Below are 27,850 nucleotides of genomic sequence, written 5' to 3'. Positions count from 1 at the left end.
CAGCCACCCAGCCCTTCCTGGGGACTGGAGCTGCTCCAGCCACCCGAACACCCCATGCACACTGTCCCTGAGTAACACTGACCTGGCAAAACCAAAATATATGTATTGAGATACATGTACCACAGCACAGGGCAAATAGGTCATCGTCCTAATACAAAATGTCCTCCACTTACGGACTGTGCCGTAGCACATTCTGAGCTGGGAAGGTACTCCCTCAGCCTGGGCTTGGATGCAAAAAAACCTTGTGTTTTTAACATTCAATAAGTAACAGTTTTACTAAAAAGTAAAACTGTTATTAATTGAATGTTAAAAGTACATGCACCAAATAAACTATGTGTAAACACCATGTATATTTCACATATAATACTGTCATATGTATTTATATAGCTTTCAGTAATATATATTTATCTATAAAATATGAAAATAAATAGCAATGAATGTAAAATAGTACACATAAGGCCACATGAATATATAAAACAGATACATAAAATGTTATATATACATGAACCATTACAAGTATAATATAAATACATATAAAATATACATTATATGCTTTTAAATATACTTAGAAAACATTCCCTATTTTTTAAATATAGTGCTCTCTATACAGAACCAATATGTAACATTATATTTATTCTGGTTTTTTCACAAGGTTCTAAATTGATGTCTTTTAAAAGAGACAGGAGAAATTCTGTGTCTGCCTTCCCTAGCATTTCTTTCTCTCTTTATCTGCTCCTGCAGATCGAACCCAACTGTGCTGCAGGGCTGCCGAGTGATCCTCATTAAAAGGATGACGGTATTTGCTGTGACATGGATCTGCCTGGCTTAACCCCCTTTGCAGAGCAGGATTTCGATTCCGTGTGCTTCTATAAAGATAACTTTGCAATACAAATATTACATATTACACTAATATATACCATTATATGGTGCAATATTGCAACACGTAAATACCTAAAGCATATTTATAAGCCTAAGAAAACATGCCTGCATAAATATTTATTTCTTTCGTACCAATAACTCGAATATGGGAGACATATATGGCATTCAGATACACATAAAACACTGTTTTTACGTTTGTTTGTATTCCGCACCCGACGCTTTCCACACAACGCCGACAGCGCGACGGCGCCGCGCACTCGCCCGGGGCTCGGGGGCGCGCGCTCAGCCGGGCACGCGCAGCTCCGCTGGCCCCGGCCCCGCCCGCCCCGCCCCCCCCCCCCACCCCACCCCGCGGGCGGGGCCTGCCCCGATAAACACGGCCACGTGCGGGGGGGCGGGGCCTGCCTGCGCTTCCGGCAACACGCGCCCGCCGCCGCCACATAAATAGCGCGGAGCGCGCCTGCAGCCATCGCACCGCTCCAGCCGCCGCTCCGGGTACTGTCCTGCTCCGCCCGGTCTGCCCAGCGCCGCTCCGGGTACTGCCCTGCCCAGGTCTGCCACGCACCGGGTTCTGCCCAGGTCTGCCACGCACCGCTCCAGTCGCCGCCGCCGCTCCCAGTCCCGGTGTTGGTCGCGCTCTGTGCCGTCGCCATGCCGTTCCTGGGGCAGGACTGGCGCTCCCCCGGGCAGAGCTGGGTGAAAACGGCCGATGGCTGGACGCGCTTCCTGGACGAGAAGAGCGGCGGCTTCGTGGGCGACATCAGCAGGTAGCGGTGGCGGCGCGGTCCGGCCCCGCTGCCGGGCGGTGCCGCCAGGGGGCGCGGTGCCGGGGCGGGGGGGCTGTGGGCGGCGGACGGGGCCCCTCGCCCCGGGCCGGCTCAGGGGCCGCCCCGGTGTCGGCGGAGCGGGGTCGTTGTGTGAGTGACCCCGGCCCTGCCGGCCGAAGGGCTTGGCGGCCCCTCCGGGCCTATAGGAAGCTCCGAGCGGGGGTCCCTCAGCTCGCGGCGGGGTCCCCACGTCCCTATGGAGGCTGTTCCTCCCCAGGCGGCTGGGCCGTCCTTATGGCTGTGGAGAGTGGCGAAGAATCGAGGGGATGAAACCTTCACCTGCCCCGCGGCCAGAGGGCTGTGCCCTCGGGGAGCATCGCCGGGCGTCTCCTGGGGGCCTTGGAGGCTGCCCACCCTCCCCTCCCCCCCAAAACAACCTTGCTTGGGGCTTCCCGGGCTCGGGCTCGGAAGGATGATGTGTCTGAAGCCATAAATCCTCCCCAGGCCATGAGTAATGTACCTTACGTGCCGCTTGACTAATCTGGCTGCAAAACATCAACAAACCCCCAAGATGGTGCGGGCAGGAAGCTTTGCAGAGCGTGGGTGTCGTGGGCTCCGGCAAGATCGCTCCTGTCAAAAGCAAACTTTTCTCACAGAGCTCCATCTTGTCCTCAGCTGTGTGCTGCCAGGGTTGGGGTTGCTGCCACCTTCCCACTGCTAGGGATGGGTCAGGAATGCCCATGACAAAGGGACTTGGAGTAAGAAGGGATTTGCTGTGAGCCACTCCCGAGACGTTATCATGCAAGGAAGCTTACGTAGCAGGTATCTCCTGCTCTCTTTCATGTCAGCTGTAAGTAAAAATCAAGTTTAGGTTTGCAATTTGTAAACAGGTATAAAAATGTCTGGCTGATGGTAGTGTGTTGAGAATACTGAGTTTAGCATGGATTTATACATCCCTTTTCCCATTTAAAAGCAAGGAGGTGACATATTGACCCTGAGCTGAGGTCCTTGCTCAGGTCCAGGTACCCAACTGCTCAACCTGTCAAGATGCTGTGAAGAATTGTGTGGAAACCTGGCAGTACATAAGCAGGGTAATAATCTGCCTCCCATGCTGGAGCTCGTCCACTACTGCTGTTATGGTGGTTTCAGATTACAGAGTCATTCAGTAGGAAGTCAACAGGCAAGCGTGTGCTGTTGACATGTGAGATTTAAAGCAGATCCATCTTGTGCTCTTGGGCTCAGATTCTGCCCATTGCATGGGGCGCGTTAACCTGACCCCCTGTTGATTTTGTGCAACCATGGTAAAACATGAGCTTGGAGCTTGCCAAAACAACTTCTTCCTTGCTACCATATTTCTGTTCTCAAGTTTTGGTCCCCCCAGCAGGAAGCAGCATGGATGGGGTACATGAGCAGCTGAGATGTTCTGCTCTCAAGTTTAGGTGGTTCTGAGCAAGCTGCAGCTGGCAGAAGTGTCTGGTTCCCCACATTATTGTTTCTGTGAATATTGTTCACCTTCAATGCTGCTGCCCTTCCCCTTCTGCAGTGCTGTGGTGGAGCCAATGGCAGTGGTGCCTTCGCAGAGCTCGGATGCCCTGCAAGGGGGATGCAGGGTAAGAAGGGGGAGCCAAGGGTCAGGGTGTTCTGAAACTGGGAGAGGTTTCTTCTACCTCTGGGGCCATGTGCAGGTGCCAAACCAGAACACCCATCTGGATCATGCCACAGGGCATCTGGGTCCCTCCTGGGGCTGAAACTCTGACTTGGTCACTTGACTTCTGCATATGCTGGTGATGTGGCCATGCAAGCAGCCAGTGAACAGGAGAAACAAGAAGTCTTGTCCCACAGGTTTCATTCCTTTGCAGGAGGCTGTGCTGAATAGCTGTCAGAGGTGTGTTTGGGTTTTGTTTGAGATTAAGCAGTGTAAACACATGGCCTGTACAGGAAGCTTCCTGGCTGTGTAAGGGTCCTTGTGGCTGTCTCAGAGGAAGCTTGCCCAGGGCTGAAGCAGCAGCATCTTTTGGCACCTGTCAGAGCTCAGGGGCTGAGAGATGCAGTGAGGTGCCTGGGACCCTTTTTCAAGTTTAGGCCTGCATGCAGCCATGCTTCCTCCCTTGCATGCTGCTAGAGTAGTGGGGATGGCTCTGTTTTGTTCTCCTGGATGCATGGTCTGTCTTCTCCTTGGCATCTGTGAGGCATCCAGCAGCTCTGGGCAGCAGGCTGCATGCTGAGCCTCTGCTGAGAGCCCTTGGGGTGCTGCCCTCCCCTGCCACCCCAGGGATCTGCTAAGAGCCCCTGGTGCTGCTGCTCTCCCCTGCCACCCCAGGGATCTCTGCAGCAGTGCTGTGGCTGCCCAGGGGCTTCTTAGTTTCAAGCTGTGGCTTGGATCTGCTGATTTGCAGGTCTGCAGTATGTGGGGATGTTGATGCACAGCCTCTTTATAGCTAGCCTTTCATTGCCCTTGAAGGAAATAAGGGGTTATAGCTCCCTTCACTAATAATACAGTTACAGCAGAGCTCCAGCAGAAGCAGGCAATTGGCAGTCTTGGACAAGAGATCCTAGCTGTTAACTTGTGTAGTTACTGCTATAAAAAAGTGGGGTCTTGAAAACCATCAGAAAAGCCTGAACCTCAGCTAAGCTTTTCCTGTAAGCTTGAAATAGTATTTTGTGGGAACTCTTTTGTTAATAAATATTTTGAGTACATATATATGTCTTCAGGGATGTCTAAATATGTCCTTCTGTAGCAGTCTGACTGGCTCAGAGCAATCTGCTACCTACACTAGGAGGATATGGTGTTACTTAAGGATAGAAATAGGTTAAAGAGTGGAAAAGAACATTGCTCAGCAGTGTCCCAGCATGAACTGTGTAATCTGTTACCTGCTCCTGTCAGGGGTATCTTGGCTAGCCCAGAATTGAGGCACCAGAAGTTCCTTTAAAAATACCAATACTGGGTGCTAAAACTGTGTGCAGACTACTTCTCAGGGGCAGCCTGCAAGAAGGCAGCTTTGGAGGCCACAATAAAAACCTATCTTTTTTTTTCTCCATGCAGGAAACATAGTGTTCAACAGAATGCAGAACTAAACAGAATCCTTGCTTTGTGTCATTCACAGCTTTTGTAAAAAAGATGATCACAACAAAGAGAATCTCTTCAACAGCATAAACTATGATGTTGCTGCCAAGAAGAGAAAAAAAGATCTGCTGAATAACAAAGCCAAGACTCAATGTAAGACATCTTTTTGGACTTCTTTTTAAACAAAAGTTGCTGCAGAAGAATGGAAAATGCTCCATATCTATCTTTTTGCACGGTGTATGAAGAGCCTTCTAGAGTCTTGAAGGGCTTTGTGCCCATGTTTGACCTAAGCAGAGAACTTGGATACAGTTTAACATGAAGATTTATGCCCCCGTTAATAATCTCTGCTCTGAGGAGTTGTGCTTGTTGTGTTCAGATTTTTGTCATTTGTTTGTCAGGAGGCTAATTTTTTCCTATGGTACATTCAAATGAACCAGTTCCAGTATTTTCCCCCTGTAGACTTCCTTGTGCACAACAGGCTAAATTTATTCTTCCTTCCATATGCATGTTGAGCACTAATCTACATTACTGGAGGCTACAAGCCTGAATGTAAGCTTTGATCCTATCTCTGTGTGCGGAGTGCATGAAAAATGAAATAAGATTTCAGCTCACTCAAAACAATAGAAGGCTTGAAATTTTTCTGTGTGCACAGCGAGCAGCCGGGGTCTCAGCTGGGGCCCCGGGGCAGCACCCGGGGGAGCCTGCAGGGACAGCACTGCCTGTGTTGGGCTGACTGCAAGATAGGTACTGCAGTTACATGTGAAGGCTACAAATGTAAACATAGCCAGAGGAAATGAGTTACAATTCCCACACTGCTATTAACTCTTGTGCATCCCCCAGGATTTTGGAAACTGTTGCCAAAAGTTGGCCCCTCAGTGTATTCAGTTCTCAGAACAAACAAATGTTACCATGACAGTTTTTGGCTGGATTCTGCTGTGACCTACCATTGAAAAGGGCTTGATGCAGGGTCAGCATGCCTGTAACTGAGCCTGGGTCTGTCCTTGGACTTACAGTACCAGGCAGAAGTACATTCCATAGCTCCAGTTCATTAATTTACAGGTTGCTTTAGGAGTTCAATATTTTCTTTATGGAAAGGAGTCCAGCAGGGTGGAGAGGAGAATTTTTTTTTATAGTAGCAGTTAAATTGCCAGTGTGTGGTGGAAGGAGGGTCAAAAGCCCATGTGAAAATGGAGTGGGAGAAGAACTGAGCAGCATAACTGCTTATAGTACAGCTCTTCTGCAAACAGAGTTAGCAGTGTGTGCTGGGTATTGGGAAGTTATTTTGGGGAATGGATGGGACAACTCCCATTCTGAGGGAAGGGAGGGGCAATTAGAAATAGGAAAATTTTGGTCCCACATAGTTTTTTCTTTTTTAGCAAGTTAGCTGCAAGCATAAGCATGCTCCTCTGAGCCTGACATCACTGTTAAAAGCTCTCTCTTACATGCCTGGTGTCTCATGACATTTTTGCTCAACTTCAAATTTGACATACAATCCCGAGCCTGTAACCAAGGTAATAAATAGTTAATAAAATCAATAACAACAAAACCTGGCTGTCAGCCACACTTACTGTCTGGGATCAAAGAGGAGGTGCTATGGTATATCTGTGGCTGGCAGATTAAACATTTACAGTCTTGAGCTGTGTCAATGAAACAGAAGCCTTTTCTGTGGCTTAGGGCTGCAGTCTCAAATGAAGCTGTATAGAAACAAAGTAGCTCAGCAAGTTGCTAGATTTGGTTTCAAGTGTGGTGGTATAAACAAAATAATTTATAGTAAAAGACAGTGGATGTTATGAGCAGAACAGGGATACAGCTGTCTGAGGTGGAAGATTAACTGAGTGAAATGTCTTTGTCCAAACAGATTTCCACCAGGAGAAGTGGATCTATGTTCACAAGGGAAGCACAAAAGAGGTGAGTGCCTCTACAGGTTCTTTGTTCTCTTTTCTACTGATTTTTACAAGCAGTGGAAGATCCTGCACTGATATAAATCAGCAGAAGCTCTTAAGAGATAAGTGGAAGTTCTGGCTTGTGGCTGGAATTTCAGTAATGATTTTAAGCCCCTATCAGGGATCCAGGGCTTGATGTACAAGGCTTTGTACATGTGTTTAAAATATGACTTGTTTGCTTCCCTCATTTAAAAAAAACCCAGCCATTTGCAGACCAAGCCATAATACTGTTCTTGGCTTTCACCCAGTACAGTCCTAACATGGAAAATCATTGGAATTTATCACAAGGGCTCGCTTGCACTCATGGAGAGAAGCTGCTGTAGGAGACTGCTCTGAACTCACACTGTGTATTGAACCCCAGGAATGTGTGGCTCATTCTCACACGTAAATTCATGGGTCATGAGCAGAGCATGGGTCTCTCTTGGGAAACTACCATGATCTGCACTGGGCCATGCCCACTCTTGATGCCAGTAAGCGCAGCTCAGCAGGAGCCAGGCCTGCCTCCTCTGGCTGTGAGCTGCTCCCATGGTCTGTACCCATCAGCTTGCTAAATTGAGTTGCTCTGGGTCAGGTCTACCTGGTGCTGGCTGGACTGAAGCCTGCCAAAACATGACCCAGTGTGTTTTTTCTTCTCAGCGCCATGGTTACTGCACCCTGGGAGAAGCCTTCAACCGCCTGGACTTCTCCAGTGCTATCCTGGACTCCAGGAGATTCAACTACGTTGTCAGGGTGAGTCCAAGCCCAGGGTTTATTGTGATGTGATGGTGGTGGAGGCTCTGGACTGAGCACCAATTGGGTAATGGGAAGCACTGGCAAAGAGATGTCTGAGCGTGTGTGTTGGGCTTTTTGCGTGAAGTAATTAATGGAAGTTTTGTGTATGGATAGATGCCCAAATCTTGTCTTTAGTTTATGAAAATGGGAAGAGAGGAAAATGATAACGTGGAAAATGAGCTGTCCTTACCCTAGAATTCCTACTACTTTTCAATTGTGTCATTCACTTTTGAAACCCAAAAGGCTTGGCTTCTAATTCCTGAGTTTTCAGTTCAGCTTCTGAAAAAGAACATGGGCTGTCTGCAGGTGCCACAGGGCACTGGAGACCTCTTTGCTCCAGAAGCTCCAGTCTGAGGTCTGTGGAGCTTTGTCTCCATTGATGTGATACAGGAGAGACTCAGGAGAGCTGAGCATTTTGGGAATGAAGGGATGGGCTGAACCTCTTGGCAGCACTGATCTTAACTTCTCTGTTAAGGATGACAGTTGCTCTTAATCCTTTGTGACTGGCAGTGGTTTCAGTGGGTGAAACATTTGTGTAGTCCTGACAACATTAGTTAATAAAGGAGTCATCAGCTTCAAGTTTTCCATGCTCTGGCTTTGCATAATGGGTCAGGGCTTGATGTGGCCGAGGAGGTGGTCGTGGTTGGGGGACCGACTGTCCTGAGAGCTGTGGATACTTGTATGTTTATCTGCATGTGATCTGCAAATTGATCTTGAATTTCAGAATGCTTAGCAAGATTTGGAATTCAGTAAAGTTTTAAAAAAAGTTATTAACTTGAGGCTGTTTATGAACAGCTCCTTTTCATGCCTTGTGAGCAGCTGATCACTGGTGAGGCAACAGCTGCTCAGGTGTTAGGTTCTGGAGCAAGCAGCAATGGTATTGCTTTCCCTTTGAGTCAAGTGTCATGAAAAGTGTCTAAGGAAGAAATTATCTGAGCAGGCTCACTTTGACTTGTTCACCTAGGTTGTCCAGGTGACAGATCACCTGTGGAAACTTCTGTCACACTGGGAAGGGTATAGGCAATGGGGATGATGACCCACTGGCTGAATAGGAAGGGCAATCACTTGGATGTCCCACAACAGGAGAGGTGGTGGGGAGTGAGGGCTCTGGGGGAGGCAAAGCAGAATCCAAGTCATGTAAACTCAGGCTCTCCTAGCTCTGCTGATCTTGGGACAAACTTGTTTTCCTGCCTGTGCAGAAGGGATCACCAGTGTTGAGGTAGTTGGAATTTCCTGATATTGGAGAGATATATATACACACACAGCCGTGTCATCTTCAGGGGGATTACTGGAGAAGGAACAGTTCATGCCAAGGCCATAACCCTTTAGTCAAATATAAAGAAGGAATGTAAAATAAAACTTGTTTAGTGCTGCAGATATCTCTTTGGCAGACTTTCTTATGACAGTGAAGAACTCCAAAGACCTCTGCTAAGCATGACCTCAGGTCATGCTGTGCCACATGATAGGCTTCTGCTGCTTGGCCCAGTGTGATAGATGTCTCATATGGGACTGCAAAGGTGGATCAGAAGTCCCACTAAATTTATTGAAGAGCAAATTTAAATTACAGTTAAGTCAGTGGGGTCTGGTGGGGGAGCTCAGGCTGACCTTCTTCTCTCTTTTTCTCATGAGGACTTCATACATAGCACATTTGGGATGCTTTTATCAAAAACAACAGTTTTGAAAGCTATGGAAGCTGACATGTGTCCTTGTTTCTACAAATTATTTCTCTTCTGAGCTTTTAAGAGTAGCTTTCCCCCAGTAGTTTTGCAGATATGGTACGACTGAGAAGTATGAATGTTTCTAATTGAGGTTGACTTGTGGTTTGGCAGTTCAAAGAAGATATTAAACCTGGTACCATGGATCAAACTGTAAAATTGACTTCTTAAAATGAAAGGCTTGTATCAGCCAAGTCTCCAGTGGATAGTAGCTCATAAAATGCCTTATATGCCAGATTTACTCATGAAAAGCTCTGCCTAGATGTGGATCATGTTTATGGTCCTTTGCAAGTTGCAGGCCTCCTAAAGCACATGGATGGGCAATCTGTCACATGGAAAATGCCTTGAATATTGGCAGGCAAAACAATTTTCCCTTCCTTCCCTCTCCTTGTTCTCTCTAGTTCCACTCCTTGCTCAGGGTACTTGATACTAATGTCATGCTACTTAATTCATCAAGCAAATGCTTTTCAAGGAGGGGTGTTTGGAATTGGAGGCTGGGAAAGAATATGACAATGTCTGTAGGGGAAGAAAGGGGAGAAACAGCTGCAGCTTTGAGGCTCTGCTGACTACACCCAAGCTTGCCCTATAGAGACATAAGCCGCATCACTTGCTGGTAGAAAAATGGGCTCTCAGGCTTAACATGAACTTACCTTTCTGAGTTTCTCCAAACTTAAGTGAACAGTCCTTAAGTGTCTTCAGTGCTTGCTTTCTTGTCACAGATGTTTCTGCTTTAGATACACCCAAACTAAGTTCTTGGAGTTTCTAGTGGTGCCCAGATGAAATGGGCATCTCCTTGAAGTAGGGTGGAGGTATCAGCTGAAAGAAACTTGGCAGGTATTTTTCATGGGCAGATACCATCAGCTGGAGCCAGTAAGTCCATGTAAGTGAAGCAGAAGAAATTTTCTTCTAACATCAGTCTTATCTTGATGGTCTGCTGGTACAGCTCTGGAAGTGCCAAGTTATAGGTATTGGTGTCATGACTTGGTCCTTGCTGATCCTTCAAATTAGTGCATCTGCTTGCATGTTACAGAACAGTCAGTGTTCCCTTTTCAGGGCTAATAAGGAAGTCTGTGATTGACCCAGAGGACCCAAACTGTTTTTGTTCTGAAGCAGCCCTGGTTTCTCTGGTCTTAGAGATTTAATGAAAAGACTAGAAGCATTTTGTAGGCATAATTAATGGGAGCAGAGACAAAGGTGCCTGCAGCCCAGAAGTTGGTTTTCCTTCAGGGACACTGTGTTCAAAGACAGGTTTTGCAGCCTGCTTCTTCAGGAAGGGATTTCTCATATGATGGTTGTGTAGTCTCAGGGGAAGGTCCTATTTCTGGTCATAAAAGCTTAGGTCATGTTAAGCAGCCTGGTCACAACTCTTATAAAATAACACGATCTAGGTTGTGTGCAGCCTTCTAAAGTAGTCTCTTAAATTTGCTTCTTAAGTTTTAATAGAGGTTAGCTCCAGGAGTCCTGGATTTATGCTGTCCTGAAAGAATATCAGCTGGATGCTGTCTCATGGAGATCTGTCAGCACCTGCACTGTAAATCATTATAACTCACCTTGCCCTGGCTCCACCTGTCAGCTGACAGCCAATGTGACATTTCAGCCACCGAAAAGTGAAGGACTGTGAGAGCAAGGTGGGGCTAGAGGAGGAATTTTTCATTTTTTTTTAAGCAGTCCAGATATGAGGAGTCACATCCCCAACCATCAGGAACTTATGGATCCCCACAAGGTGCAGTCCAGCTTTCATATAGCTGGCTTGAGGTATTCAGTGGGGAATTTACACTTCAGTAGTTTGAGACTTGTGATTTTAATCATTACAGAGCCTTTCCCTTTTTGAGTCAAGGTTGTACTCTCCTGCTCAGCACAGCAGGATTTTTTGGCTCGTTGTGCTGTAAGTCCCAGCAGTGGTTATTTGGGGTGTGGATTGCCCACACACCCCTGGGTTGAACCAAGACTCTGGCCAAAGTGCCATCTGGCTGTAGCAGGTCTAAGCAATGCTGCACACAGTAGTCATGGGTGCACAGCAGTGTTTTCATGGCCCTGAAGCAGGAGCCCTAGTTCCCTGCCACATGGCACTGTTCTGTTTGCCTTTCTTTATCTTGTGCTTATGGGCGGAGAAGGATCTGCTCTGCTGCTGAAGCTGAGAGACTTTGCTGTGCTGCTGCTCTGGATGGCTGGTGGGTTTGAGCTGGAGCCCCACTGCACTCAGGGGACGTGAGCAGGTTACTGCCATGCTGAGTAGGCTCTGGGATAGCCTACTGCATCTCTTGCCTTTTCTCTATAGTTCTGGCAAACCTCTAATAGCAAATAAAATACGGAAGGATTTTTTTGTGGAGCTACCAGGTCAACTTTCTCAAATTCTGAGGAGCTGGAAGGGTGAATTTGGATCTAATGCCCTGTTTTCCAGAGGTGTTGCAGACTTCCCAGCTCCACTTAAAACTGGCTGGAATGCAATTACTTAGTGTATTTGAAAAGCAGACCTTTTAAAATTGCTCTTAACCTTTCCCTGTGCACTCTCTCCTACCATCTGTCCCTCTCAGTTGAGCGTGGGCTGGACTTAATGCAGCCACATCATAACACAGGCTTGCAGCTCTCTCTCTGGTTTTTTACCCTACTCAGCATTAATCTGAATTCATCTGTCTGCTTTAGTCTGTATTATGCAAGTGGTAACATTAATTTATTTTTTTTATACTGCTGTAGACCCCAATTTGGCAATCCATTAACTGAGGTCATACTTGCGGACTGTGCCAACACTAAAAGACCCCCAGTGCACTGGAGCATGTGGGGCACAGATGAACTGTACTGCTTACCTGGTTTTTGTGTATTATATGAGCACAGAAGAATAAAATATCTTTTGATTTGGAGGACTAGCTAGTTGCTTCAGTCAGTGGTCCCTGGGGAGCGGAGTAGCCCTAGAAGTATTCACAACATAGTTTTCATATGGAATTTCATCCTGTGTTTATTGCTGTAGGAGAAGGGAGGTGACACATGATATCTGAGCTGGTTCACTGAACATAAATTGAACCTAGGTAAACACAGGGCAAATTTGAATCTGCTCCTTTGGCTAAATTAATTTTGTACCAATTTAGTGTTCCTCAAGGAACTGAGATTTTTATCCTTGTTGTTCTAAAAGAACGGCCCTGGTGTCCAGCTCCTCTGCTATTACATTACATGGTGCTTATTGCTGCATGCATTTTGGTGTTTTTAGTAAGGGGCACAATGTTGCTAACACCCAGCCTGGAGGAAACTGTCTCTGTGCCAGCTCCAGAACAGTGCAATCTGGAGACAGCAGTTGTTTGTGCACAGAGAAGCTAATCTGGGTGCATGTGTGGCCAGTGTACAGATGGAGTCTGGCAAATTGATGACTATAATCAAAGGTCTGAAGGCTAAACAGTTTAGGGTAACAGAGTATTACAGACGACTGTGGGACATTGGTTGGGTTTTTTTCCTCCTTATTCATCCAGTATTTTAAAAAATAAAGACCTCTTATAAGCTTTTCAAACATCTTGCAAGCTGCCTTGTATTTAGTTATTGTGGTCTCATTTAGCTGATATAGCCAGAAAATCCACTGATGCTTGTGCACCAAATATTACCCAACTCTCCTGCATCTCCTGTTTCCTTCAAACAAGCCAAGAAAACAAGCAGCCTGCCCTTGACAGGAGTTAGTGCAGGTCTTTTTTCATCTTGGGGTTTTTTTTAGTCATGTGAGGTGCAAGATATTAATAGAATGTAAACTCAAAGCCATCTGATGGTGGTGTTGGCCTGGATATTAAACAGAAGAGGAGATTGGTCACTGAGGCGACTTCACTGCTCCTAAGTGGCAGTCACATGCCAGTGCCCCAGATGAGCAGGGCAGGCTGCAGTAATACCTCTCCCTCAGCTCCTGCTTCATGGCAAGCTGCCGGTGACTTTTTGGATGCATTCCTGTCATTCTTACAGCAGGGCAAACAGTTCAGCTCATGAGTTATCAAGTCTAGTCAAAAGCCATCTTAGTTACTTGACACAAGTAGTTGCACCTTCTCTGGACTCTGTGGTGCCAGCAAGGGGATACTGGAGCTGCAGATGATAAAGGATTAATAAGCTGGTCATGTGGCAACGTGTTGATTGATTTGTAGCATAAAAGGTTTTTCCTTTCCTTTCTAAATTAAAACAGAAGTCTATGTACATCCAAAACAAATGGACTGACACGTGGGCAGGCTGTGCATTTATATAATGTTGGGGGAAGGGAGAAAGGCTTGTACGATCACAGGCCACATGTTCTGCAGAGCATGTTCTATAGGAAATTTCCCCAGCTGTTCTTGTGGCACAGAGATGGGGAAGAGAGTGTGTGTCCTTCCCTATGGGAAATGCTTCCGTTAACAACTGCAGCCCAAATTCACTGCTCAGCTTGCTCAAGAGTCAGGAGGTCAATGATGGGAAGTAAATTCTAATTGAAAGTAAAAGCAAGATTTTCATTAGGGGAGGTTAACAAGTGAACAGGACAGACAGGGAAAGGTGGTTTGTTACTGTAGTTGTTAGAGCTAAACAGGGAGGGAGACTTTGGGAGGGAAGAGGTTTGTTGTGGGGAGGATTTTTGTTCTTCCTACAGTACTTAACCTTTCTGTCGTGGCGACAGTGCTCTGACAAAGCCCATGCAACCCAGGAGGTGACGTAAATTGTGGAGTCTGATTCTCATTAATGGTCTGTCAATAATGTCCCCATGCACACAGGCATTTGCTCGTGCTCCCTTATGACACTGCTTGTTTTTGCCCCGGTGCAGGATGGTGACGCTGGCTGAGGCTGTTCCCTTTGTGTGAATAGTGGCTGTCAGTCCAAGCACCACTGTGGTTTCTCTGCATCTCTGAACCATTAAATCGAGTTCCCTCTCCCCTCACAGTGAAGATAATTAAAATGCCTTTTTTCCCCTTACCTCTTTTGATGTGAGTTTAATTATTTGGCCTCTGCTCACCTTCCCTTTTTATGTTACTTTGCTCTGTTGTTCTGTCTCCTTTTATTTTCAAGCAGCAAACAAGTCTCTGGACTGTTTTGCTGTGTCATGTGACTAGGAGTCAAGATTAGAAAGGTATCTCTGTGCTCTAAGGCTTGCAACTTCTATTTTTATCCACAGCTGTTGGAGCTGATAGCAAAGTCTCAGCTGACGTCACTGAGTGGCATTGCCCAGAAAAACTACATGAACATTTTGGAAAAAGTGGTTCAGAAAGGTAAGAAACGGAAATAGTGAGGGGGAGTCTGATTTAATCTGATGTACTTTGGTGAACCACATCCTTAACAATAGTTAGGCAATGCAAAATGGGTGAAGAGGGGCTCCGCTGTTTATTTCTGTAGTGCAGTTCTGCTTTCATTTCCCTTAATGAAGGACTTGGTGGGAGAGGAAGGAATTTCTGTAGTCTGGTAGGTATCTGAGAGGTGACTCCTCCTTTCCCAGCTTTGCTCACTGCCACCCCTTCTGCATCCTACTGAGTCCTATTTCTGGCAGCTCATGCCCTCGGCCAGGCATATCTGCAGTCCCTGCTGCTGCCTTGCTGGCATTGTACTGTACCTACTGCTCCCACTGCTCTGGAGGGGTGTCTTCACTTGTTCAGGGGAATGAATTGTGCTTGAGATGTGGCACTTCCCTCATGGATATTTAGCTGTCCCTAAAGCCTGAACATTGACAGCAGCCTGTTATTATACATAATGAGAAATGTGCGTTAGATGGGGAAGAGGTGCACATAGATAACTTCTTGCACAGTATCAGAGGGGAAAACTGGCTGGTTGCCAGTGGCTGGAAATGGGAAGTGCAGCAGATCTCATCTGCTTATCCTGTGAGGCTCTCTTTCCATCTGCTGTCTAACCTGCTGTGACTGGCTAACGTTTAAGTGCTTTCCTCTAAAAAGAAAAGCACAGGCTGGCTCTCTTGGCCTGTGAAATTACAGCAAATAACTTGTCTGAGAAACATGTAGATTCAGAGAAGGATTTTGACAATTCCTATTTTTAACCTTTCCTGTTCTTCCAAAGTCCTTGAAGATCAGCAGAACATCAGGCTAATAAGGGAATTGCTGCAGACCCTCTACACATCCCTCTGCACATTAGTTCAACGCGTCGGCAAGTCTGTCCTGGTCGGAAACATCAACATGTGGGTGCACAGGATGGAGAGCATTCTTCACTGGCAGCAGCAACTGAACAACATTCAGATCACCAGGGTAAGCACAAATCCTGAAAGCTAAAAATATTGTCTCCATCATGAAACCATTTTTCGTCAACGGCTCTCATTTGGGTGGCTGCTTCCTACTCTACTCCCAGTGCAAGCACAGACTTGGAAGGACCTGGAGTTGCCAAAATAACTGGATGGTTTCCTAGCATTACTTGACTCCCTTAATTCAAACTCAATGTACATAACCCAGGATCATGCTTGACGTTACTGGTCACAGACTGTGGCATGAGTCCATAATGGCTGTGAAGTGCTGTGTGAACAGAGCTGGACAAAAAACCATCTCCCCCTCTTCAGTCCTCAGAGGCCAGGCCTCAGTGTGAAAAGTCAACTCAGGCTTTCTCAAATTGAGCAATTGCCTTCAAACTTGTTTACCAGACAGCTGAGATTTTTAGATTTGTTTAATCTGTAAATTAAATGCAAATTTTCAAATAGCTGCATAATTTCATGCTTCCTGGCTGAAAATACCAATGATTCTTCCAGTAGTCTGGAGTTACCTGTTCCAGCTGGATGAGTCCTGCTTTTACAACATCTGTTTTTTCAACAGCATCTCTGTGGGGATGGGAAAGATGTTTTAGATGATAAATTTCTAGACTGGCTTTACATGGGAATCAAATCTGAAATTGTTTCATGTCACACAATCACAGCAGCTTTGATGTTGGACTAGACCTCTGGAGGTCCTCTGGTCAAACCCCTATGCTCAAGCAGGGATACAAACAATAAGTTGCCCAGGACTATATATAAATTTTTTTTCTGTCTCAAATGGATACTTACTCCACTGAAATGCTAAAGCTTTCCCCCCATGCTGTTATGGGTTGGTGTTCTCCTTGTAAACTTGAAGAACTCTGCCTATTCAGGCAAAAATGATCAAAATATTGCTTGTGCAAGGAACTGCCTTTTATACGTACTTGTGTGGGTTTGCAGACACTTTAGAAAAAGTAAATAAAATACATGTAGAGCATGCAAAAAAAATTCATACCACTGAAGATAACTTCAGTTCAAGCTGGAACAAAACCAGATGAATTCAGAGAAGGGAAGAAGCTCAGCTCTGTGCAGCCAGTTACTTGTGGTGCAGTGAACTTGTGGTGTTTCTGAAGGGGGAAATGTCTTGCAACACCCAAGACCTAAATCATTTTTAAAAAACCCCAGAAAATGTAAAACCAACTTTGAAAAATGTTGTATGTGCTATAGCTGCTTCAAAAAAAAGGGCAAACTTCTGCCCAGAAAATGACAGCTTACTGATCTGTTCTGGTCTAATCTGTGTTCTTTCTGCAAAAAAAGTAATGCTTGAAAAGTTCTGGAAAAGAGTACTGAGGGAAAACTAGAAGCAGATAAGCTTTTGGCCTGATCCAGAAAACCTGTAAGGATTTGCTTGAGTCACAAGTTTTTGGGTTTTTTTCAGAAAAAGATATACAAGTGTGAGCTTTGTTTGGGTTTGTTGTTTTTTTTTTTTGACCCAAGAGTCTTTGAGCTTACTCTTGCCTGTTGTGCCCTAGCAAAGCTTATGTGCAGACATAGTTCAGAAGAATGCAAAATACAGCCTGGCAAGGAAGGGCAGTGGGACATGATCCAGGGATCCAGTGCATTCGTCTTCCCCCAAAAAATGTGCCAGGCTGTCATTGAAAGGAGTGTCCTCTAGACACTGTAGGGACATTTGACTCCTCCTGGAGTGATTGTGTCAGGTCTGCCTGGCAGGTGGTGATGCAGAAATGGATGTTTTGTTTGAGGAGCTCAGGTCCTTGCAGGTCCTGGGCAGTGTCGCTGCTCCAGGCAGGCCAGCACTGAGGGAAGGCAGGAGCTGCTGCTGTGCAGACGTAATTATTGTTCCTTGGAGTCTCCCATGCTGTGGGATGGCTGGGGATGGGACCACATGATTAAAAGCAGCCTCATGCAGTGTTTCCCTGCTGCTGGTGGGCTGTGTGCTGCTTGTTTGAAACAGTTAATAGCTCTGCCAGAGATGAGGCGGGTGCTGTGACTCTGCAACTTAAAATAGCAGCATCTCTGTGCAGGGTAAAGGATGAACTTGGCGCATCTGTCTAACATTGTTTCTTTGTTGGAGCCCAATCCTAGAAGCCGCTGTTTGCCTTTATAAGGCTGGGGCTGGTTTTGAAGCTGCAGCTGGTGCCCAGGTTGTGGTCCTTGCTGATGCCTTGCTCCTGTGTATAGCTTGGATTTCCTCTGAGTGCAGGACATGCAGATCTCCTGTGGTCAATTTGCCCTGGAGCTGTACCCAAGCGGACTTGCAAAATAATCCTGGACCCTGTGGAGGCTAAGCAAAGGTGGACGGGGGTGCCTTCTGTCTCTTTAGGCTAGGATCTGCTTTTGTGTGGCTGAACAGCCTGGAAAACCAGGGCTGCAGCCTGTGGGAAAGGGGCAGATCCTTCAAGTGTTCCTAGAGGAAAAGCTAGCCCTGCTAGCAGTGACCTGGGAACCCATGCTGTGAGTACTCACCAGCCACTGCTGTGGTTGCAGCAAGATCCTGTGATGATATAAGCTCAAACCCATGTCAGAAGAGCATGGGATTCCCAGCAGTGTAACCAGAGCTGAACTTGAGAAGTAATGCCCATCTGCCTGGCGGTGGGGAGACCTGGATGGACAGTAGCTGATACCACGATACAGCCAATGCCCTGGTGTAGTGAAAGCTGATGATGATACTTCAGGGAGCAGAGTCTCACAAGTATGGATGTAGGGTGGACAAAAAGGAGAGAAGGAGGCTTGGACTGCAGCTCTCCTAATTATTGTACTACAGATACATGTTCTCTTCCTTGAGGTTATCTCAAACAGTTATGGGGCAGAAGGTCCAATATTTCCATATAAAATGTCTCCTTTATTTAGAAGAGGGAACTGCTACTTTGTTCTCTATTGGAATATTATCCCAATATTACCGGATGGAACGCGCCTGGGCTCGTCTGACCCTTGCTGCTTGACCAAAGGTGGCAGCTGTGGTGTTTCACCTCAGAGACACCTTTGGCTAGCTGTATGTTGCAGCTAGGCACTTGGAACAAGTCCAGGCATGCAGGAACTCGGGTTTTACCTCTGATAGAAAGGCTTTAGGCGAGGTGAAGAGGAAAAGGAGATGGATTCTGCCAGAGGGTTAATCCAGAGTTTTATTCCAGGGTCACAGATCCCTGAATCTTGGTAACAGCTCCAGCAGAATCGCGACCGCATGGTCTCAGTGTCCTTTTAAGCTCGGGGGGAGGGGGAGGAAAGGGGCAGGTATGGCACCAACCAGGTGGGAGGGGGGCAGTCTCGGGGAACAAGTGATACTTGGCTAGGCCAATGACCCCAGGGCTGAGAAGCATTTTTTGAACTTTAGCCAACCACACGACACCCTTGCTGGAATGTCAAGCTTGACAGACAGCACTTAGCAGGAGGCAAGGGGAGGGAAGGGAGAAGGTATTGCCACACCTGGGAAAGGACTGGGATAGCTAAAACAGGAAATTGCATCCCACTGCAACAGTTCTCTGTGTGAAGTTTTAAAAAAGCAGTAACTATGCTGCAAGCTAGGATTTCTTAGGTTTCCAGCTTCCTGGGAGCTCAGTTCTGTGTGTCTATTGCAGCCTGCCTTTAAAGGAACCACCCTCACGGACCTGCCGTTGTGTTTACAACTGAACATCATGCAGCGACTGAGCGATGGGAGGGACCTGGTCAGCCTGGGCCAGGTGGCTCCTGACCTCCAAGTGCTCAGTGAGGACAGGCTGCTGTGGAAGAAACTGTGCCAGTACCACTTCACAGACAGACAGGTATGAGAAGAGGTGCAAACTGCCATCAGTTTTTGGTGTACCCCCTCCCCAGAAAGAGTGTCTGCCCTGCATGTTCTCTTACTTGGCTGTCTCTTGGATCTGAGGACTGTGCAGCAAGCTGATAATATAAGCTGGCATGGAAATGGCTATGAAGATGATTTATATAGAGGGTTTTACATGCCACAGCAATGATTCCTGAAATAGGAGCTTGAGGAATTAATCATACACGGAATTTCAGTCCTAATCCAGGTGGGAACAACCGCATGACTTGCAGTTGCTCCTTGCCCCACGTGTGCAGGGAAAACGTGCAGGCAAGCTCCAGCAATCACCCTGATGTCCCAGGGACTGACACCCTTGCAGAGAATCTTTGTGGATGTGGTCTGTGAGCTGTACTTCCTTGCCCTTTAGAGCAAGAAATACCCTCTGAGCTGTTCTGTGAGTGATGGGATGATATGTGGAAAACAGCCCTGCTGCTGCCCACTTTGTACCTGTGTCAACATCTCTGGCAGGCTGGGAATCATCTGGGATCATCTAAACTTAAAAGCAAACAAACAAAAATCACTCTCTGTTTATGGGTGAATATCTGGGGTGTTTGTGCTAGACCTGTGCACGTCAAGAACCATGTGCCAGATTTCTCTGCTGACCTGGCTTTATTTACTCACTCTGAATCTGACTTTGGAAGTGACTCTGGAGGAGTAATTTGTTTTATTAAGTAAATTCAAATCCAGTCTCTGCAGCTAATGAACCCTAAAACAGAAATGGGTGTCTCCCAAGCTAATATGATCAATCACTGTCTCTTAGAGAAAAATACCTCAACTTGTACAGCTATTAAATGCAACTCTACTTGCTTTGCTGCCTGCCAGAAACAGTGGTCAGAGTAGTATGAGATAGCTCCCAGGGTTTCAGGCTTCCTGCAGTGAGGTTGATGAAGGCAGAACAGACCCTCATAATGGTATTGAGTGAGGCTGTTTCCATCAGGAAAATGCTTATAGCTTTTTCAGCTGTAAATAGAAAGTAAGAGCTTCTTAGCTCAAAGAAGCTGAGAAGTGTTCAAAGTAAGAGCTTTCTCAGTGTTGCAAGGGAACTGTTATGGCACTGGCAAGGTTGACATGCGAGGGAGAGAACACCATGAGCTGGACAGAACAAATGAGCTTTTTGACCCGCTATAATTGTGTGTATCTTTTCTTTAAGATTCGCAAACGTCTGATTTTATCTGACAAAGGACAGCTGGATTGGAAAAAGATGTACTTCAAGCTCATAAGGTGTTACCCGCGGAAGGAGCAGTACGGTGACACACTGCAGCTGTGCAGGCACTGCCACATCCTTTCCTGGAAGGTATGAGGCGCTGGTGGGACAGACTTGACTGGGGCAGGAGCCATGGGGCATCCAGTGCTTCCTCTGATTGCAGCTGGCTTAGGGTGTGGCAGTTCATTTGCCTGCATAGCCTAGTGAAGTCCTACATCTTAATTCTCCCTCAGCTATTAAGACCCTTTCTTCTCTGTGCTTCAGAGATCCCAGCTTTATCTTGAACATGAGTAGTGTCCATTGGGGCCAGAGGGTTGGAAAATGGGGGGCATGTTTTAGGGCTGCCTGCAAGAAATCATTTTAGCACTGCCAGCAGCTTCCTCTACCCATTATATGCAAGTGGAGGTGTTGGCAACAGGATTTGCTGGAATGAAAGCTAATGGCTGCAAAACAGCTCAGGACAAAAATCTGCTGACCACTGTGGTGATATGCAAGGCATGTCTCTGGAGTTAAACTCCAGTAGCTGATGGTAGGCTCTAGCCTCTCTTCCCTCAGAGGGGGGGAACAGAATTAATTGGATCCTTGCTGCTTCTTTTTTCAATGACTTGCCCCTAATATATAAATTCCAGTTCTGAGCTGTCTACTATTCTGGGCTCTGCTCTACCTATTTGCACATGGGATGTCTGGCAGAGGGGCAGTGCTAACTTGGCTGATGCTTTGGCAACCTTTCTGCAGCCTCTCTAAATAGATTTGTTTTCTCTTTCCCAGGGTACTGATCACCCCTGCACAGCCAACAATCCAGAGACTTGCTCCACCTCTCTTTCACCACAAGAGTTTATCAACTTGTTCAGGTTCTGAACCTGGGTCAGCGCAGCCTATGCAATTCCTACAGGACACTGTCACAGAGCTTGGACACTCCATTTGTAAATAGTGTAAATATTCATGTTTGCTTGAAGCTCCTGAGTCAAGGAACAAGAGGATCTCTGAGAAGAAAGGTGAAGTTGCTCACTGACAAGCAGCACTTAAGGAATACAGACTTCCATAGGAATGGTGTATAAATACAGCATGTTGTACAGAGTCCCTTTTTTATCATCAGAGTACAAGATACAGGGCAAAAAGACCTTCATTTTTTGTTTTTAGAAGTTAAAAATGAATTTGCCCCGCATCCATTTGAGAACTCTTTTGGTTTGTTTCTAATAGAGAGAAAGCAATATGAGGCTAGGACTGTTGAACTGTTCCTCCATCTGGTTTTATTTAGCATACATATTTATAAGTATGACATTTTAGAAATATTTATGAAAAATATCCCTGTGACAAGTTTAATAATACTTTTGTGTTTTTAAAAGGACACATTCTGAAATACTTAGGATAGAAATCTAGCCTACTTGCGAGACAGAATTGCAACACACCACTTTCTACCTCCAATAGATTGAGTACCTTTCAAACAAAACTCCAGTGTACAATGTGAACTTTTGTATTTTGTACAATGATTTAAAGGGAAATGTTTGTGATAGTAAGCATCTTTTCTTGTATTAATGCTTACCTCTTTACATTAGTTTTCTTGCTCTACTCAGTGCTTGAATGCCTAGATGATAGGCACCATATGAATACCTAAGAATTTACTCCATCCTCTTTTAATTTGTTGGTTTTATGAAAGACCATGCAAATGTGAAAAGAGAAGACAAAAGGATGAGCATTATCTGTAAGGGAGGAAGTTCTATGATAGGGAAACAAAGGACTGGATTTAATCTCACAAAGTAAATTCTTATCTGCTTTATTAGGTTTATTGCACTAGTTGAAATCCTAAGTGAGGTTAGAATCTGTTTTTTCAAGCCCATGTTTTCCAGCATATACACTGCTCTGTATTCCCACTGCTGTCAAGTGAATTCAGTCATCTTGGAGCTGGTAAAATATAGGGGGAACTGGGCCACTGAATCTCATTAAATGATGCGGTTTTTATTCACTGGAAGACTGGCAGCAAATGTTTTGTTTTAGAGCCCTGCAGCTTAGGGAGTGATTGGTACTTAGCTGTCAGGGCTTGGGTAAGCAAGGGATTTCCAACATACTGATATCTTTGGTTCTTTCTCCATGCCAGGGGCAAAGACCCAAGGACCCTAGTCCCTTCTGCTTCCAGTGCTGAGCTGCTTTATGGGATCTTCTGACCCTAACCCAGAGCTAAATTTTCAGTCCTACAAAGTGGCCACTTCACCATGGCTGTGATCTGGTTCACTGTCTCCTCTGTATCATGCAATGCTTCACTTTTCTCCATAGTGGAGCTTGAAGAATCCAGCTCATACATAGCAGTCTGAAAACCTGCAGTGGAAAGTTTTTGCTGTTTGCTAGTAGGTTTCCTGTATAGCACTTTCTCTGTGTCTGATGTAAGCAGGATACCTCGTAAGGGTAAATATTTAGTGGGTTGTGTGTGACTATGTACAAAAATTTGAGGAAAAGGAGTACTCAGGACAATTCAGGAAGAACTACTTGAGTTAATTATTGTTAAATATGCTGTTCCTTTTTTTACATTTTTATAACTGACTTTGAACACTTTTCTGCAGCTGTTTGTATTTTAAAATGACAGTATTTGCATTTTTGCAAACTAAATCACTCTGCATATTCTTGGAAGAGATGTGAAAAGGGAAAAAGCTGCCTCTAGATGGAGCAGTGGGAAGAGGGGAAGAAAACATGGAAAATGCTGTCAAGAACGGCCCTTCTCCAGCCGCCTAACAGCAAATCCCAAGTTTTTGCTCTTCCAGAGAGTTCTGTGAGCCTGCACCACCCTTAGCCCAGAGCTTGTCACTCTCCAGAGATGAGGGGAGAACACATGCAGGATAACAAGCTTTATCTTGGTGTTGGTGCCCCATTCATCAGTTTGATTGCTGGTGGGAAGCATAAGCCTCCTGGTCATACCCATGTCAACTGAAAGTGATTTAAAAACTGCTACCTTGGAAAAAAACACTTGTGCTTGTTTGGGGGATGTTTGTGAGTAAAGGAGGCCAGTTTCTGTTTTCCTTCCTGCATTGATGGCAGCGGGTAGACAAGGCTGAAATCTGGCTTCAGTGAGTGAGGACATTAAGGAGTGAAACTTGCAAGTGAAGTGAGTGAAGCATTGCCGCTGAATTTGGAGAGTCCTGTAGCTCCTTTTTCCAGCAGTGAGAAGACCTGTCCCTTTGGCATCTTTTGTTTCCAGCTCTGACTTGGGGTTGCTTTGTTTTGTAGTTTTGCCTCTGCCACCCATGGTGAGCCAGCCTGTTGTGATGGGGAGGCAACAGTATTTTGGTATGAAATACTGCAGCATTCTGACTACTCTGCCTCTGTGCTTAGCACTTACCGTCTGGGAGATTGACACTGAGTGCATTTTAAGCTCAGATTTGAATCTGGCCTACTGCCTTCCTTGTGTAAGAAGATGGAAATTCTCAGTGTTGAGCTGTGATTTGGGAAGGTCTTGGCTCCAGCCATTGCCTCTATCAACCCTTCACTGGCCTCCTCCACCCAGAGACCATGGGTCATCCTGACAACAGATTTAATGTGCAACTGAGGCTCCTATTTTTAAAACTTATTTCAATTACTGTGTATTTTATTTCTTAGCACTGTAAGGGTCAAAATGCTGAAGATGATTTGTTATACATAGACACTTGTCTGTTGCTTGTGTGAGGTCTTGGATATTGCTGTCAGTGTCCAAACTAGCAGCAAACCAAGCAACTACTGTACAGAGCAAAACAGAATAAACAAAAAGAAACAGAATAAGCCTTATTCAGTTATGCCTCAGTCATTACCCTCCTGCTGCAGCAATTGTCAAAGATGGCCTTGCTCTCTTTGGGGATCCATTGTTTCTTGAGCAGCTGATACAGGGAGATGTTGCAGTGAATTCAATACTTTTGGTTTGTATTTAAAACAAAATGCTGTTGCATCCAAATACCTTACTCATTTACAAACAAAGCAATCAGTATTTTAGGGGTGCAAAGGCATCTGCTTGGCTGAGGGTGGCAGAGTAACAGAACTGACAGTGATGTCAAAGGCTTCCAGGTGGGATGGTTTAAGGCTGCTCTCAGGCAAAAAGGACTTCTTCATTTTTGAGACAATTGTGGCAAAGCTGTTGTGAAGGGAAAAACAGACTTCTGCTTGTATTTTGGAAATGGAATGTTCTTTTCAAATGACATTTCACCTTCCAGTTAGCTGATGCATTTCCATTGGATATGCATCAGTCCTTATACTAGGAAAGGAGAGTTTTTCTTCTCTTTGGGGTTTTCTCTTGCCAACATCTCCAGGGAAATCTCATTGTCTTTAGAGGATGTATTAACTAGTACAACAGCATAGACCATGGTGCTGTGAAGAGGAAAAATAGATCCATGGAAGGGAGAGATCCTGGAGACCTCTGTTTCAGCTTTCTAGGAGAGGCCAGTTTTTGATGTGGTGGCCATTTCAAGAGGCACGATTTCAGCTGTACATACCTTAAGCCATTTACACTAACTATGGTATGCTGAAGTTTGATCATAAAGCGTGTGTACCTCCTCTTATGTTTTTTGGGTTTCTTTTTTTTAACTGTGGGAGTTGCTAGATCCTTAATTATGTAAAGTGATTAGGAAAATGTGTATTGCTCTGAAGACATTGCTTTGTATGTAAACATTTAATTGCACCCTGCCACTTTCTGTATATGGGAATATATTTTATATTGTTTTTCTTTGCCCCAGGTTTTAAACTGTTTGTATTCCCATTTCTGTTTGACTTCAATTACTTTTGGGAAGCTGTCACCTTCTAGAATATGCACAGGTACTAAACCAGCTTTTCTTACCCAGAAAATTCCTTGGCCCTTAGTTGCTAGAATTTCATTTAGAGCAGGAACATTTCAAATCCTATTGTATAGCAAACAAATCAGACGTGCTTTTCACACTGATCTCCTGCTTGGTACAGCAAAGCAGCGTTGTTCTCTGCGGTTGTCCTTACAAACGTGTTGCACATCTTCCCTGTAGATCAGCACCTTGCCAAAAAGACATAGCTTTAAATTGAAATGTCCCTCTTTGTAGCTGGCCTGTTTGCACAAGCACAGGCCCTGTGGAGCTGATGGCTGATCAGGCTGGTACAGACTCACTCCCTCCTTCAAGGGTTGGGACTCTGGTGTTCTGCTTGTGCTGCTTTCTCAGCTCTTTGCTTGTACTGATGCTGGTTCCAGGCTCTGAAGCTGTGGTCAGCCCTTCCACACAGTTGTCAGTCTCTGGCTGCTGGGCTCTGAGTCTTTACCAGCACCTAACTTCTATCCAGTGTCTTCCTCCAGTGATTTTGTTGGTAGCAAATCAGCTTTGCAGAACAAATCCATCTTGTCCTTGACACATGCAGTCTCAAGTATATAGATACTCTTGACACCAGAGAAATTCCCTCTCTATTGACCAAGTGTTGCTGCTTCTCCTCCTGGAAGGGCAACTGAGGGTGGAATTTGCCTTTCTTTAGCCATCCTGTGCTGCACAGAATGCTAACATGTCAGCTACCAAGAGAACATTTTAATTTGAAATAGAAAATATGCTCATCTTTAGGAACTAATCTACAGTAATTATAAATACTTATATATGGAAGAGAGTGTGTGTTCTGTTTTATTTTTCCTTGAAGTTTTAACTAGAGATGATATGAAGTGAAAGGCATCCCTTATATAAGATTTCTGTTTAATATTATTGTGTGGTTAAAATCCTTCCATTATAAATTTGCACACTTTTTTCCTCTTTCCTTGCATGTTCAACTGATTTTTATAGCTGTTCTGTGCAGACAGTATTTTTGTAAAACATTTTTGACACTGAATTGCAATAAATGTTCAACCAATGTGAACCACAGAGTTGGTTGTCTCATTGCTTCCAAGGTGGTGACCTTATCAGCCTTGAGCTCCTGATGACTGTAAGACTGTTCTGCAGGAACATCCAGAACTTGGCTCGTTGTCACAGTAGAAGATCCCAGATAGAGCTATTGCTTCATCCTATCTCAAAGGGAAATGAGCCCTGGCTTCCAGCAGAACCCGTGCTCACAGGGAGCCTCGTGCTCTTCAATCTGTGCCCACAGCACAGGAATGAGTGCTGCCCCAAAAGAGATCAGCAGTGCTCACACTGATCTGAGACCTTCAGCTCCACCTTATGGCTTATAAAATACTGGGTTTTTTTCTAGTCATATTGCCTGAGTGATTATTTTTTAATCTTCTTTTGGGGGGTGGGGAATGAGTGCATCTTGCTAGTGTCAGGACTGCAAACAGCCTGCCCTAGGCTCTTGCTTAGAGGAATGTGTGCAGGAGCCCACTGAAGTGACTCCCAATAAATTGGGGAAAAGCAGTTGAGAAGGCAAATGAAACGTGCCTCTGGTTGGAACAGAAGTTGTCATGATAAAAGAGGATTACTTGCCTCGTGAAAGCTCTGCCAGCTATGGAAATAAGCACAAAATGCAGATGTTTTTGCTTTGTTTTCAGTCTCATTTGCACTGTCATATAAGGTATGTTTCAGTGGTTTCCTAAGTCTCTGTAGTTATGCTGTGGCTTGGATCTGCAGTTAGAGGGGTGCACCCCCCAGACACAAGTCTCTGGAAATGCAGTATGGGACAAGATCACAAAGCCTTTTAAACAAGAGAAAGCTCTTGTTAAGACATATTTCTTATCCAAAATTTTTTTAAAATAGCAAGCTCTACTTATTTTAATAGACTAAATGTGCAAAGGCTAAATCCTTTAAGGGGAATACTGGACCTTTTTAGGAGTGTGTTGGGCCCCATTTTCATGTTATTGCTGCTACCACCTCCACCCTTTTAAGCGCAGTCAGGGATAGAGGGAGAGGCATCCTGAAACCTGGATGAGGGTTTGTTACTTGTTACCTTGATCAATGGTAACAAGTCACCCTGTACACTTCCTTGGAGTGCCCTCACTGTTTCTCTTAGAGCCTGATAAAAGAAGTTCAGCCAAAAAACATTTTGAAAACCTCTTATACAATGAATATTAAAATTGTGACTCTGCTTTGCCCCAGCTTTCCCTAATCTTCATTTCTGCTTCTCTGCTTTACTGGGGTGAGCCCCAGTGAGCCATGTAGGGGGTTGCTTTATTTTTGACAAAACCTGAGCTGTTCCTGTGATCAAAATTGCAGAACTTGGAAAGAGCTGTTTTCCAAAAGGCTCTATAAATAACTCATGTGGGTTCAAAGGCCTTCCCTAAGCTGGAAGGACACCAGTTCACTCCTCACCATTCTTGATGCACAGTATATTACACTTTTTAGTTGAAAACAAGCAAATGTCTTTTTAATATGTTTTCCTTGGATAATTTCAGTTCTGGTCAGAACAGACCTTGCATACAGACAGCAGCACACCCAGGTTGCAGCTGAGGTACCAGGTCCAGTCCAGAGCTCCTGATGGTGCTGCTGCTTTCATGCAGAGGCTGGAGGTGGGTGGTGGGACAGGAAAGACACCCACTCCCAGCTTCACAGGATAAATAAACAAACCACCCCATGGGATTTGTGTTTTTAGACAGAGAAACCCAGTCAGTGCAGGAAATGCGAGTTCCTCCTTGTCACAACCCACCAGGAATTTTGA

General features: G+C 45.3%; 1 protein-coding gene across 1 annotated transcript; it reads left to right on the top strand.

Moving 5' to 3' along the window:
• The first annotated feature begins 1,295 nt into the window (after window positions 1-1,295).
• On the top strand, window positions 1,296-26,021 carry FBXO32 (F-box protein 32). The gene is made up of 9 exons (XM_030943883.1): window positions 1,296-1,646; window positions 4,751-4,863; window positions 6,569-6,618; window positions 7,290-7,382; window positions 14,241-14,334; window positions 15,131-15,315; window positions 18,884-19,066; window positions 20,258-20,401; window positions 21,080-26,021. The coding sequence occupies exons 1-9, from the start codon at window positions 1,531-1,533 to the stop codon at window positions 21,167-21,169; spliced, it is 1,068 nt and encodes a 355-aa protein (XP_030799743.1). The 5' UTR covers window positions 1,296-1,530; the 3' UTR covers window positions 21,170-26,021.
• Window positions 26,022-27,850: the final 1,829 nt, after the last annotated feature.

The sequence above is a fragment of the Camarhynchus parvulus genome, chromosome 2 (assembly GCF_901933205.1).
Source record: "Camarhynchus parvulus chromosome 2, STF_HiC, whole genome shotgun sequence".
Classification (NCBI taxonomy): Eukaryota; Metazoa; Chordata; class Aves; order Passeriformes; family Thraupidae; genus Camarhynchus; species Camarhynchus parvulus.
Note: the sequence above shows the minus strand (reverse complement) of the source record. Positions and strands in the feature narration are given on the sequence as shown.